The 15,597-nt window shown below is 42.4% G+C and overlaps 1 protein-coding gene across 1 annotated transcript in view; it reads left to right on the top strand.

Annotated features, from left to right (window-relative positions):
• cacna1bb (calcium channel, voltage-dependent, N type, alpha 1B subunit, b) overlaps nt 1-15,597 on the top strand; it is a 248,616-nt gene that overhangs the window by 121,159 nt on the left and 111,860 nt on the right. Inside the window, exons 9-11 of the mRNA XM_061734480.1 lie at nt 10,242-10,345; nt 13,452-13,567; nt 13,666-13,755. Of these exons, the coding sequence (XP_061590464.1) occupies nt 10,242-10,345; nt 13,452-13,567; nt 13,666-13,755 (310 nt within the window). The remainder of the gene's footprint in view (nt 1-10,241; nt 10,346-13,451; nt 13,568-13,665; nt 13,756-15,597) is intronic.

The following is a 15,597-nucleotide window of genomic DNA, read 5'->3' as shown; positions in this document are numbered from 1 at the left end:
CAAATAACTAACACCAACAGCCAAGTCTGCCAGGGGTTTAGCAGAAGGCGGAAACTGTACCGAGGGCAGGGTAGAATAATAAGCAAGGAGGAGGATATAGAATTACAGCTGGACCTGTAGCATGACTAAAATAAACTGGCACAGGAATTTGAAGAGCGGAGATTAAATGCTAAGCAGTGTGGATAATTTGTGCAGCTGAACCAAACAGACAGGAGGTGGTGGATCAGTGGCATCTACTGTAAAAGTAAGGTTAACAAATCTGGTTATGGAAATATGAAAGCTGGAATCAGAGATGCGCTGTGATGGACTGGTGGTCACCATGGGCATAACCTGCCTTTTGCCCTTTGACAGCTGGGACAGGTTTCAGCAGACACCTTTGACCCTGAATATGATTGAAATAACTACAGAAAATAAATTGATGAATGAAAGATGCAAAGATTACTGGGACTATGATGATCAACGGAATCACTAAGGCCTGGCTTTCTGGATCTTGGTCCTGGATCCTGTTTGTTGACTTCAGCTTGGCATTCAACTCCATCATCCCCCAAACCCTCTGCTCCAAACTGTCCCATCCCAATGTACTACCTACCCTCTGTGATGGGATTTAAAGCTTTTTAATTCAAAGAAGTCAGCAGGTTAGCTCAGGACAGTTCACCTCGGACAGTCAGATCATCAGCATCCCCCAGGGATGTGTCCTGGATCTCCTGACGTTTGTAGTTACATCACTGTCATTGTCATTGGTCTTATGACAAGTCTGGATATTGACAGGAACTGGTTTCCTGGTGCAGTCAGAACAACCTGGAGCTGAACATGCTCAAGACTCTGGAGATGATATGGACTTCAGGAAACATCTCCCTGGGTTGCCCCCCCTCACAGTCCTCAGTGGTGCCGTGTTTACTGTGGAAAACTTCAGATTCCTTCAGCATTTGAAGTGGGAGCAGAACATTAGCTCCATCCTCTAGTCTTGAGAGTCTAGCAGCGGATTTACTTCTGCCAGCTCTTTAGAAAACATGGTCCGTCCCAGGAGCTACTGCTCCAGGTTTGCAATGCAGTTATTGAGTCTGTCCTGTCCAGCCCATCACTGTGTGGTTTGGCGCAGCCACCAAGCAGGCCATCTGACCCCCCTATCCTGTATCCATGAATTATTCTCCTCCAGGGCTCAAAAGAGGGCAGGGAATGTCAGAAAGGACCCCCTTTGTCCCACTATTTTCTTTATTTAATAGTTATTTCAACAAAGGCAAATAATTCCTTTGATGTGCCCATGTAATTGGCAAATAAAGCTGATTCTGCTTCTGCTTCAGGTGCTGTGTGCATTCACACTAAAACGGCTGTAACATGGCTGTGTGGTACTTCTTCCATGGAAAATTCACTGATCACCTGACACTTCTTTTACAAGAAGAACTGGTTTGTGGATGGAAGGGTGTGAAGAGCATAGAAAATCAAAAACATTTGAAACAACCGAGTAAAAGCATATATCATTAGCTGTTGAAAGTAATCTATTTGTATAGTCTGTTTAACGCAAACAGTGTTGGGGAGTAATGGAATACATGTACCACCATTACGTATTTAGATTACAAATTTTGAGTAACTGTATTCCGGTACTACAGTTACTGTTTTAAACTGTACTTTCGTAATATCATTTGAATACTTTCATATTTTCTACTTCCCCACCAAACATAAATAATATGGGTAAATAATAAATACATATTTGGAGCAATCTATGTGAATAATTCCCATAATTCCCGGTAAATAACCTGCCACCAGGTGCCTAAACACAAAGACATATATACCTATGTATACTATACATCAGTGACGTGCGGTGAGTTTCATGGTTGGTGAGGCACTGACTCCTTTAGGGTCAGATTTACAACTATAACCCAAAAGGGTAGCTTATTCAATTGGCTACTAGTTATTTCATGTCTCATCAGCATTCTTCACACACACACACACACACACACACACACACACACACACACACACACACACACACACACACACACACACACACACACACACACACACACACACACACACACACACACACACACACACACACACACACAAAAAGAGGTAGGTTTATTGTAAATTTAAAGTGTCCTATGGAAACTTTTCTCTCGTTTTGCTTTTTTGCAAACACGTGTTTGCTCCTGTGCGGACCTGTGACGGACTGCCAACCTTTTCAACCATATTTCTTACCTGAAGGCAGGTACAATAGGCTCCACCCGGTGATCCAGTGATCCTCAATAGGATTATTGTATAGAGGGTAATTTTTCTTTAAACCATTCTCTATTTCCACCATCACCTCGCCTCCAGTATTGTTAAGTTAAATGTCAGAAACATTTGTTTTTTTGCCAGTATAGACCACACTGATAGCAGGATATGCTCCTCAAATCAAAACCAAAGCTCCACAGCGGCTGGGAACATTATGAAGATTACAGCACTGAAAGAAAGTGGATAGAGGACATTTGCTCTGCACCGTCTGTGTACACTAACAGTGTACGCTGTTTGTACACCATAGAGTGGTGTACAAAAACACAGATTTAAATTTTGACCTTTAGTGAAATATTCAGTTGTTTTTAATTCTGATTTTCTTTCAACTAATTCTCAAACAAGAAGCCCTAAAGCCAATATGTCAAAACTTCAAATACGTTTAGTCAACAAAAGGATTTGATTTAAAAACGTAAAAATACAACAAATGATGGCGCCACCAACGCGAGCAACACCCGCAACAAAATGCAACAGAACGCAAGATCAATTTTCTCCACCCCAACGTAGAGGGTATCATAGGAAACTAGAAAAGCTACACTTTTTTTTTTATAAGATTGAAATGAAAACTACGGAAGAGTATTAGTTGAAATGTCGAGAAAAAAGTAGAAATGTCGAGAAAAAAGGCGAAATGTCGAGAAAAAAGTCAAAATTTCGTGAATAAAGTTGAAATGTTGAGAAAAAAGGCGACATTTTTTGAAAAATTATTTCAACATTAGTCTCTCGACATTTCGACTTTTTTCTCGAATTGCACAATAAAAAAAAATGCTCCCCTCTCAAATATTTTTTCTCCTGCATGCTAATATTCCGTAGAAAACTGTTTGTGGTCTTACCTTTATTTGTAGATGAAGTCCATGCGCCTATCCTTCGTCACAAAAACCTCAGTTACTTTGTTGTAAAAGTCCTCCTTATTTTCCTTTAGTTTAAAAGTCTCTCTGCCTCAATGGAGATGATCGCCAGGGAGGAAAGTCGTCCTGAATCTGTCCTATTCCGTTTGAAAAGAGCAGGTTACTTCTGTCCCGCAGTTTGAAACAAACCTTTTAGCTCTGGCGTTGGTCTTCCGTTGTTAATCACTTTGACTGAAAGTCCAGTTGTGAGAAATTGTTAAGTTTAAATATATAATCTTCTTCCATTTTGGCAGTCCGACGAAGCAAAGCGTCAAAATAAACGGCTCGCAGCAGCAGCTGTGCACTTGACTCACGTACGCCCCCTTCAGGGCGGCAGAGTATTGTCTGCCTCAGCCTGTGCCTTTTTCAATCCCAATTTCCCATCAGCGAAAATAAATATGTCACTTACAAAGATTAAACTTTAATGGTTAAAGACATTAGCGAAACTGTGGAAAATCCTGTATGTCTATGCCTAAACACTACCGGTAGCAGCCAGCACCGGCGCATGCGCATCAATGTTTAGGCTGGATTCAGCCCCAGAGCTGGCGGAGCCGCCAGTCAATCAAGTCATCAAGTGATGGAAAACATGCCTTCAACAGCCAAAAGTAAGTTGTTGTTTTTCCGTTTACCAGTGTCTGTTGGGAGTAGTTTTATTTTTTAGTGTTCTCTTACCGTACCATTACCCTATTGTGTTGATTCACGGAACTAATTTCTCTCACACACATGTCCGAGTTAACCCTGGCTTGTTGTGCTGATGTTTTTCACGTAGTGAATGTGATTGAAGTAGCTACCAAAGTCTTCAATTTGAAGTTAAATCAACGTCAGTTCACAATAGCCTACTTAGGTCTACTACGTTTATTAAATATAAAGAAAAATGCAAATAATCTACACCTGGCTGTGGGCTTGAAAAGGAGTATAGAGTCTAGACCACTGTTTCCCAACCCTGGTCATCGAGCCCCCCCTATCCTGCATGTTTTAGATGTTTCCCTGCACCAACACACCTGATTCTAATTAATGGTCCTAATTAGCTTGTCACCAAGGTCTGCACAACGCTGTTGTTGACACAGGTACTTTTATCACGGTGTGCTGAAGCAGGGAAACATCTAAAACATGCAGGACAGGGGGGGCTCGAGGACCAGGATTGAGAAACACTGGTATAGACGATAGGCTAATGGGCACGGACATTAAACATCACTGGGAATGGTCACTTCTATGCAAATTATTCAGTAAGAATATTTTAGAAATACCTATTAAGCTTACTATTTAAAAAAAAAAAAAAAAAATAACCTCAATATGGTAAATCAAAGTTGCATAAAATGTCATCAATTTGTAATGTTTTTTTTAATACAAATTTGTTTTAATGATATACAATGATATACAAATATTAATGCCTTAACTTAGGCATTAATATGCCCTTTGTTTCTGTTCCTGTGCATTTGCCAGGAGAGTTTTTGGTTCCTGATTAAAGTGAGTTTGTAACAAGTGCTCTAACAATTGTAGTCTTCATTTTTGTAATTATACACCATATTTATACATAAACATAATGACAATCAATGTGAAGTATTATAAAACTATTCAATATATTCAGAATACAATACTCTGATTAGGCAAAGTAATGGAATACGTTACAGAATACATTTTAAGGCAAGTATTCAGTTACTAAATACAGTTTCAAAGTATTCTACCCAACACTGCAGTGCACAGTAATGCTTCCATTCGTGGTCAGCTGGTCAGGGGGTTTGGCTATTTGGCATTTTTTCTCAGATGAGAATTAACATCAAAAGTTATTAATTCAAAATTGATAGAAAGAAGAAAACAGAGTTTATTACATTTCCAAGATGATTCAGTTTTGAAAATAAAATCAATTCTGTCATTTGACAATCCAGCATCTATTCAACATCTATCATGCACATTCAGTTTGGTTAAAATGTGAGACATCAACTCTCACTACTTAGCCGATTCACAGATTAAACATAATCTGTGAAATATTTAAAAGACAATTTAATTTCACACTCTGACCATGACATTATAAATCCACAACTTCAACACAAGTTACTGCACTGATCTACACAGATTAAAAGAGAACCACCTTTTTGTCCCTGCAAATACTTGCCTGTAGATTTTACCAGACCTTTCTGACCCACTTTTTCCGCTTCATAGCACATTGCACATTGCACATTGTATAGACGATTGCAGTTAAGTCAGTCACGAGGGCGATAGTCTACTCCAAACAAAATTCCCTTTGTGTCATGGACATTTCTTTTACAATGTCATGCCCCCTTTTTAATGATGCTTTAGGCAAAGCCGCTGTTATTCTCTATCTATCTCTAATCTATCTTCCATCTAAGGATGAATAAAGTTTTGGGACAAGTCAGACCACCTTGGCATTTCCTAGCTGCATGAAAGACATTGTATTTCCAATCATGGTAACCGTTATCTGCGCAGACTTATCTCTAACTTTACACACACATGTGCAAAACACTAAAGTAAAAATGCTTTTATTTTTTTGTCTCCTCATACTTTTCCGAATTTTGTGGTTTGCTCCGGTTCTTAGTTATCATATTGACAGCTTGCAACCTTTGTTGGTTCAGATCAGCACAGATATTAAAATAACATTTCACTCACTCACTCACTCATCTTCTCCCGCTTATCCGTTACCGGGTCGCGGGGGCAGCAGCCTCAGCAGGGATGCCCAGACTTCCCTCACCCCAGACACCTCCTCCAGCTCTTCCGGGGGGAGTCCGAGGCGTTCCCAGGCCAGCCGAGAGACATAGTCTCTCCAGCGTGTCCTGGGTCTTCCTCGGGGTCTCCTCCCGGTGGGACATGCCTGGAACACCTCCCTAGGGAGGCGTCCAGGAGGCATCCGGTACAGATGCCCAAGCCACCTCAGCTGACTCCTCTCAATGTGGAGGAGTAGCGGCTCGACTCCGAGCTCCTCCCGGGTGACCGAACTCCTCACCCTATCTCTAAGGGAGCGTCCAGCCACCCTGCGGAGGAAACTCATCTCGGCCGCTTGTATCCGCGATCTTGTCCTTTCGGTCACTACCCAAAGTTCATGACCATAGGTGAGGGTAGGGGCGTAGATTGACCGGTAAATCGAGAGCTTCGCCTTTCGACTCAGCTCCCTCTTTACCACGACGGTCCAGTACATCGACCGCATTACTGCGGACGCTGCACCGATCCGCCTGTCAATCTCACGCTCCATTGTTCCCTCACTCGTGAACAAGATCCCGAGATACTTGAACTCCTCCACCTGAGGCAGGACTTCTCCACCCACCCGGAGAAGGCATGCCACCCTTTTCCGGTCGAGAACCATGGCCTCGGTCTTGGAGGTGCTGATTCTCATCCCTGCCGCGTCGCACTCGGCCGCAAACCGCCCCAGCACATGCTGAAGGTCCCGGTCTGATGAAGCCAACAGGACAACATCATCTGCAAAAAGCAGAGATGAAATCCTGAGGTTCCCAAACCGGATCCCCTCCGGCCCCTGGCTGCGCCTAGAAATCCTGTCCATAAAAATTATGAACAGGACCGGTGACAAAGGGCAGCCCTGCCGGAGTCCAACATGCACCGGGAACAAGTCTGACTTACTGCCGGCAATGCGAACCAGACTCCTGCTTCGATCATACAGAGACCGGACAGCCCTTAGTAGAGGGCCCCGGACTCCATACTCACTCAGCACCCCCCACAGAATGGCACGAGGGACACGGTCAAATGCCTTCTCCAGATCCACAAAGCACATGTAGACTGGTTGGGCAAATTCCCATGAACCCTCGAGCACCCTGCGGAGGGTATAGAGCTGGTCCAGTGTTCCACGACCGGGACGAAAACCGCATTGTTCCTCCTGAATCCGAGGTTCGACTATCGGCCGTAATCTCCTCTCCAGTACCCTGGCGTAGACTTTCCCCGGGAGGCTGAGAAGTGTGATCCCCCTGTAGTTGGAACACACTCTCCGGTCCCCCTTTTTAAACAGAGGAACCACCACCCCGGTTTGCCACCCCAGCGGTACTGTCCCCTTCCTCCATGCAATGTCGCACAGGCGTGTCAGCCAAGACAGCCCTACGACATCCAGAGACTTGAGGTACTCAGGGCGAATCTCATCCACCCCCGGTGCCCGGCCACCGAGGAGCTTACGAACCACCTCGGTGACCTCGGCTTGGGTGATGGATGAGCACGCCTCCGAGCCCCAACCCTCTGCTTCCTCAGTGGAAGGCATGTCAGTCGGGTTAAGGAGATCCTCAAAGTATTCCTTCCACCGTCCGACAATGTCCCCAGTCGAGGTCAACAGCTCCCCACCAGCACCATAAATGGTGCCGGCAGAGTACTGCTTCCCCCTTCTGAGGCGCCGAACGGTCCTCCAGAATTTCCTCGAGGCCGACCGAAAGTCCTCCTCCATGGCCTCCCCGAACTCCTCCCAGACCCGAGTTTTTGCCTCCAAGACTGCCCGAGCCGCGGCCCGCTTGGCCTGCCGGTACCCATCTACTGCGTCAGGAGTCCCACCGGCCAACATAGCCCGGTAGGACTCCTTCTTCAGTCTGACGGCATCCTGTACTTCCGGTGTCCACCACCGGGTTCTAGGATTGCCGCCACGACAGGCACCGGAGACCTTGCGTCCGCAGCTTCGAGCCGCCGCGTTGACAATGGAGGCAGAGAACATGGTCCACTCGGACTCGATGTCCCCCGCCTCCCCCGGGATCCGAGAGAAGCTCTCCCGGAGGTGGGAGTTGAAGATGTCCCTGACAGAGGGCTCAGCCAGACGTTCCCAACAGACCCTCACAATCCGTTTGGGTCTGCCCGGTCTGTCCAACCTCCTCCTCCGCCAGCGCATCCAACTCACCACCAGGTGGTGATCAGTTGACAGCTCAGCCCCTCTCTTCACCCGAGTGTCCAAGACATGCGGCCGAAGGTCAGATGAAACGACAACAAAGTCGATCATTGACCTCCGGCCTAGGGTGTCCTGGTGCCACGTGCACTGATGGACACCCTTATGCCTGAACATGGTGTTCGTGATGGACAAACTGTGACTAGCACAGAAGTCCAACAACAAAACACCACTCGGGTTCAGATCGGGGAGGCCGTTCCTCCCAATCACGCCTCTCCAGGTATCACTGTCATTGCCCACGTGAGCGTTGAAGTCCCCCAGTAGAACAATGGAGTCCCCAGTTGGAGCACCATCAAGTACTCCTCCCAGGGACTCCAAGAAGGCCGGGTACTCCCCACTGCTGTTCGGCCCGTAGGCACAAACAACAGTGAGAGACCTATCCCCGACCCGAAGGCGCAGGGAAGCGACCCTCTCGTTCACCGGGGTGAACTCCAACACATGGCGGCTGAGCTGGGGGGCTATAACCAAGCCCACACCAGCCCGCCGCCTCTCACCCTGGGCAACTCCAGAGTAGTGGAGGGTCCAGCCCCCTTCAAGGAGCTGGGTTCCAGAGCCCAAGCTATGTGTGGAGGTGAGCCCGACTATCTCTAGCCGGTATCTCTCAACCTCACGCACAAGCTCCGGCTCCTTCCCCCCCAGCGAGGTGACATTCCATGTCCCCACTGTGAGGGTTGATGTCCAGGGATTGGGTCGTCGAGGCACCCCGCCACGACTGCTACCCAGCCCACAATGCACCGGCCTGCCATGATCCTTCCTGCGGGTGGTGGGCCTACTGGAAGGCGGACCCGCGTCGCCGTTTCGGGCTGAGCCCGGCCGGGTCCCACGGGCAAAGACCCGGCCACCAGGCGCTCGCCTACGAGCCCCGACCCCAGGCCTGGCTCCAGGGCGGGGCCCCGGTGACGCCGATCCGGGCGACGTAACGGTCCTTGATCTTTTCTTCTTCATGGTAGGCTTGTGAACCGCTCTTAGTCTGGCCCGTCACCCAGGACCTGTTTGCCATGGGAGTCCCTACCAGGGGCGAAAGTGCCCCCGACAACATAGCTCCTAGGATCACTCGGGCACACAAACCCCTCCACCACAGTAAGGTGGCGGTTCAAGGAGGGGATATAACATTTCAGGTAATTCAAATAATTAATTACTATTTGTCTACGTTTAGCCTTCATCTATACAATGTTCATTCATTATGCTTATTTTTATGTACTTGCATTTATATTTTCAATTTTTTTTTTACAGTTTTACTAATTATCTGTCTATGCTTTCTTATTTTTTTCTCCAGTCATTAAAATGGAAGCAAATGGCAGCAGCAGCAACATGAACAATTTCTCCTCAGGGATCAATAAAGCATTTCTTGTTCTGATTTATTCATTATACTGCTGGTGAAAGTTGTCCTCCTGCCTGCATCGCTAACTGATGACCTGCATTTATATGTGCTTTATGAAAAAGTGTGGACTGAATTGTATTTATTTTTTGTTTATTTTGCTTTTTGTTTTTTTTTTGTCTGGGAGCAGTTTATTATAACCAGCTGTTTCTGTTTTTGAGTGATACAGTTTGTTTTTTGGTGCTCATTGAGATTAAACTTTAATTGTTTGTTTTGTTTTGTCTTTTTTTTTCAAATGGAATAAAATGTTGTTCTAATTAAGAAAGTTGCCAAAAGTTTTCCTTCAGGCAGTAAATCGAGTGAAAAATGCATTTCTGTTGACAGCTGAGGATGAAAAAATAGGGTGGAAGATTCACTCACTGTCAACACGAGCAGCTCTTTCAAAACCGTACATCATCTAATCGACAGTTCTTTGTTGAAAGTCTCTAAATTGTGTACGTATGTTATTTTAAAGGGTAAAAATACGAAAATGAACCTACAATCTGTGTTGCCTTTTCCCTTTGATTATCTTTTGCATGTCCTACATCAGGATGCAAGTTTGATTATTATTATTTTTTTTCTAAGTTCAGCAATAATCTTCAGGAAATTAAATGTCAAATGAGAAGAAGAAGAAAGCATTTCTAAGAATCTAGTCGTACTTAGAGTGAGTTTGCAGATTATTGATGGATTTAATTTTAGCAGTTGATTGCAAGCTCCACTTGCATTTCCCAAAATCTAATTAAAGCATAAACATATCAAGTGTGTGTATCTCACAGTGATATATAGAGGAGTGAGTAGTGTATGTTTGCTAATGTATTTTCTCTCTATGTTGTCTTTGTGTTTTTGTGTTCAGACCAATGACGTTGTAGGAAACACCTGGAACTGGGCGTACTTCATCCCTCTCATCATCATCGGCTCTTTTTTCATGCTCAATCTGGTCCTCGGTGTCCTATCAGGGTAAGTCCATGCAGTATTGTGAAAGTTTGATTACGCATTAGACAATGTAGCACTAGAAGTGAAGGAAGAACAATACAGTCTTATTTGCCCTATCATGTCCTGTTGTGCATTTTTCTCTTCTTAAAAATTGGAAAAGCTGTTTGTTTGTTTTTTTTGTTTTTTTTTCTTCCTGCAAGACAGCCTTGTTTTAGTAAAAGCCACACAGCAAACACGAAGAGTTTTGGTCGATGGAAAATGTTGAGAATCAGTTGAAAATGCTGAGAGCAGTGATAAGACCGAGAACGGAAATCAATACAGTCTAAATGATTCTCCTTTGGAACTTAATGAAAGTACTTTAATACTTCATGCAGTATGAACGCACTTCTTTATTGGCTTCATCTTGAGGTTTTGTTGCGGGGTGCGTGGGTCAAATCCAACCCAGTATGTGAGTAAGGGCTCATAGCTTGTTAGAAAGTACTGAATAAGATGGTGAATTGAGAAACATTTACAGATTATTCACATCTCCTCTTTATCATTTTACACTCCCCCTAATTCCTTTTCTTCTTCCGATCGACTTTGCCTGACATCTGCTTGAGTCTGGCTGTGCTCTGAGGCTTTAATCATCCTCCTCCTTTATGCCTTTGGATCTGATGTCCTTTGTAACACACGGACCAAAACTTCGATGACAGCAAACATGTGCATGTGCAACATTATTCTGGAGGTCACTGCAAATGCACAACTGACAGAGATGCTTTTTTCTATTTTAGTGAAGGGGGGGGGGTACATTTGCCAAAAGCCGTTGCTTTTCTTTTTCATCCCTTGCCTGGACTTCCACCTGTTCACCTTTTAGTAAATTTTTTGTTGATATGTTTCTATCAGTTACTTAAACTTTACCATTTTTGTTTTTTCCTGTCATTCATACTGAGGCTCTGGGACTATGGCATGTCAGGTTTGTTTGTATTAAATTCACTTTGATCTCGTTGAATTGGAACCGATTGTGACAATAAATCAATCTAAATGTAAATTGGCAAGCATACAGAGTAGAAAAAAAAAGTTTACAGTGGAAAAAAATGCAGTAAATACTTAATCATGAGGTATTCATGGGAAAATGCCTGACAGATGAAATAACATTAAAAAAATCCATCAGTTTTATTAGTTAATATTATAGTATTAAGTAAGTTCCTGTATTTATTTCTTTCATTAACTTAATTTTCCTATTTTTTTGGTTTGTATAAAACTTTGTCTTTCCTTTTTGGATTATTGGGGTGGTACAGAGGTCTCAGAAATTCACATATCAAATATGATACACCCGGAATCATAGGCTTAAAATTGACTTACAGTATAAGAATCAGACATTACTTTTGAGTTGTGGTTCAAAAGGATAATAAAAAAAAAATCAAACTAATGAAACTGGCCTACACAAACTAATTTAGTTGGGAACCTTAGTAATCACAAATCACAGTCTTCAGACGGTACTGGGTCGCCTGGGAGTTAAACCTGATTGTCTGGAGGGAAAATTCACATGCAAGACTACAATTCACTCTCTTATAGTGTGATTCTGAAATATCACTTATGTGGCAAGTTCAAGATATTAAAATATGTATATTTTTGGAGAAGGCAAGGCAAGTTTATTTGTATAGCACATTTCAGCAACAGGACAATTTAAAGTACTTTACTTAATAAATATATGAAGAGTGAGAGAAAAAAAAGTTACAGAGAAGAGAATCTTTACTTTACAAGTTTTAACATCTTATTGTGAAATAGTTATATTTTGTGCTATTTGTCAACACATTGTAGCTCTCATACATTCTGGTTTAAGACAGTATGTTGGTAACTTTCATTCCAGCCCGAAGTTCAAAACGTCTGCAACCAGGAGTCAAATGTGGTTCTTTTAACCATAATATTGAAATAATTGAAATAACTGCCCTAACATTTGGTATTTCTATTGATTCCTTGGTTTGACTAACTCTTTGGGTATTTTGTGAGGTTATACATGTTTGACGTCTTAGTCTTGTTTTGGTTTCAAATAGCATTTTATATCTGGCTTGTGTGACCTTCTCCTGTCTTGTTCATCTTTTCTGTTTTGTAAGGTTAAGAGAAGTCAGGACAGTAAACCGCAGATTGTCTCTTAATAGTTATTTTGTTTTGTGTAGATTAGATGTAGATTAAATGTAGCGATTCACCTCTTGGGGAAGCGTTTTCTTTTCTCTGGGGTTTGAGCAGAGGAAAGTAACTAGATTCCCTGTCCTCTGTCTTCATATAGAGCTAATGGGTTGCGGCTCATATGTTCAGATTAAACATTCTATTGTACTTTGGTCTTTAATCATTCTCAATGTTCTTGATGCTTTTGTTAACTCCGGTTGTAATGCTTCTCGTGTTTGGTCTTCATTGTTGATGGTCTGGTCCTTCTTTGAATGTATGTGGTGCCAAACTCTTTCTATAATGATTAAACTGAATCCAAAAACCACCATCCACTTTAGTCTTTAAAATACAAAAATGACAAGAATACCGAGGGTTAATCCTTCAACAAGTCACTGTTAACTATATATTCTAGTCTGCTCGTATCTTTCTCTTAGAGTTTTATGTGCCTTTTGTAATACACATCTGTGTTTTATTCCCCCATCTGCATATATACATATCTTATAATAGAGCTTCGATTATTGTGCCAATGACCTTTCTGCTCTGTTTTAACGTAACCCACCTTTTCTTCTTGGCATTTAACACTTAGCAAGACAGTTGGCTTTATTTTATCCTTTTATTCTTATTTTATTATTTTATCATTTATTTTATCCTATTTTATTGATTGATTGTATGACTGTTACCTTTATTTTATGTCTTTTAACTTACTTTATTTATTTTATTTAACATTTTATGTCTTGAGCTGTTTTGTCTTATTTATTCTTGACAGCACTTTGGTCAGCTGTGGTTGTTTTAAATGTGCTTAACAAATGAAATTGGATTGGATTGGAACATTCGTCCTACAACATTAAAACTTCAAGTCAAGTCATACAGTATACAATATGTGCATTCACTGTTTATGCTGTTTGTGGCAGTAAATGTAGATCAGTGTATTCAAACATAAATAGTAAGGCATAGAAAACTGTGTAAAAACGTTTTGTCTCAACAGAGAATTTGCTAAAGAGCGCGAGCGTGTGGAGAAGAGGCAGGAGTTCCTAAAGCTACGGCGACAACAGCAGATCGAGAGAGAGCTCACTGGATACTTGGAGTGGATCTGCAAAGCAGGTTCGGCTCATCTCTCAGACAGCGTTAAAATGGTTGGTTTGTCAAATAATATGGCATATTTAGAGAAAAATACTTTTTTTTTCTCTGTCCTTCTACAGAGGAAGTGTTGCTAGAGGAAGAAGATGAGATTGCTGAAGAGAAATCACCGCTGGACGGTGCGTGGTACAAGAGGAAACAAAACCTTTCAGGTGAGAGCAGGGCTGTGTACGTGAGGCCCGCTTTACCACGGCCCATCATAATTTTTATTTTAATTACCATTATCAGTTCTTTTGATAATTTCAGCTGAGCTTTAGTTGGTTTAACAAGGACATCAGTGGTTTTAGTTGTGAAATATTGGTTAGTTTTAGTTTACAATGCAGTTATGAAATGACTATTAAAATACAAAATGTTATTTGTAGGCACCTTTTAAAACTGCATCATATAAAAACAAACAGGGAAATACATTTGAATAATCAAAAGAGCATTTACACATGAATGTCAAATAAAATAGATTGGTAAAATAATTCTGGTGATGATAGTGAGGGAAATATTATCGTGTGTAGTAGGTTAGTCTGAACAGGTGGGTTTTGAGACATTTGAGGGTAGACAGAGATGTTACTCTATAAATGTCATGTGGGAGAAAACCTGAAGTTAGGGAGATTAGTGGAAAAAAGATCTCTAGTGGACAAAGGGAGTGGAGGCAAGACAGGCTGTGGAGGACCTGGGTGCAGAGGATGGGGTGTATTTTCAGTTGGAAAAGTTGGAAAAAAATCAAGGTTTTGCAATGACTCAGACAAAATACAGACGTCAACTCAACTAAAATGCTAATGTTTGCCCTTAAAGGGAAAGTTCGTTTTTTTACAACCTGGACCTTATTTCTGGCATTTTTTATGGTCGTATACTCACTCAGGCAAGTTTAGTGTCATTTGGAGTCCTTCGGAAGATATTAGGGGGTTTTTTGCGAGCCGCTTCTCCATATAACGGTAGTGAACGGGGCACAGCGGGACACAGACGATGCAGCGTCTAAATAACACATGATTGCCGTGAAACTCGTTCATTTCTTTTATGAATCACTAGATCTGCTTCCAGGACCTGTTGTCTTCATCCGGGGCTTTGTGTGTAACAAATAAATCAGTTTGTAAACAAGACCTCTGAACTCATGACGTCACCTCTGTGCACGCAGCTCCGTGTACAGCTGGAGTTCACTACTGTTAGTTTACTGTTAGTTATTTGAAACATGTCTGAATATTTGTCAAATTCTGAGGTTGTGGACGACGACTTTGAATATGATGGACGTCCTTACCGTTTTGAGCCGGAGTATACGGCTGAAGAGCTCACTGAACGGAGGACAGAGTGCGCACACAGAGATGACGTCATGAGTTCAGAGGTCTTGTTTACAAACTGATTTATTTGTTACACACAGCCCCGGATGTAGACAACAGGTCCTGGAAGCAGATCTAGTGATTCATAAAAGAAATGAAGAGTTTCGCGGCAATCATGTGTTATTTAGACGCTGCATCGTCTGTGTCCCGCTGTGCCCCCATCTGCTACCATTATATGGAGAAGCGGCTCGCACAAAACCCCCTAATATCTTCCGAAGGACTCCAAATGACACCAAACTTACCTGGGTGAGTATACGACCATAAAAAATGCCAGAAATAAGGTCCAGGTTGTAAAAAAACGAACTTTCCCTTTTAATAGAGATTTCATTTAACCAAATGCCAACGAATCTCAATGAGCTCAAAGAATGACATTCAGGTGAGAATGCAATGCTAGAAGTGCTCTACAATAAATATGAGAGTGATAATTATTTAAAATTATTGATGCTAAAGGTAGTTTAAAAAGCAGCTGAACCATAGCGTGTGTATTTCACTCTGTCCTCCTTCAGCTTATCTTGTTTTTCTTGAATAAATTGTGACACAATTTGTTGTTCAACTGAGGTTTCATTTGCTTCATATTAATGCCTGGTCAGGATCCTGGTGATGGTTTATTATGTTTTCATACCTTAAAGCTTTCATACCTTTCATACCTTATCGCTTACCACTGAAAAA

Source organism: Cololabis saira, chromosome 11 (genome assembly GCF_033807715.1).
Source record: "Cololabis saira isolate AMF1-May2022 chromosome 11, fColSai1.1, whole genome shotgun sequence".
In the NCBI taxonomy this organism is placed as follows: domain Eukaryota; kingdom Metazoa; phylum Chordata; class Actinopteri; order Beloniformes; family Belonidae; genus Cololabis; species Cololabis saira.
Note: the sequence above shows the minus strand (reverse complement) of the source record. Positions and strands in the feature narration are given on the sequence as shown.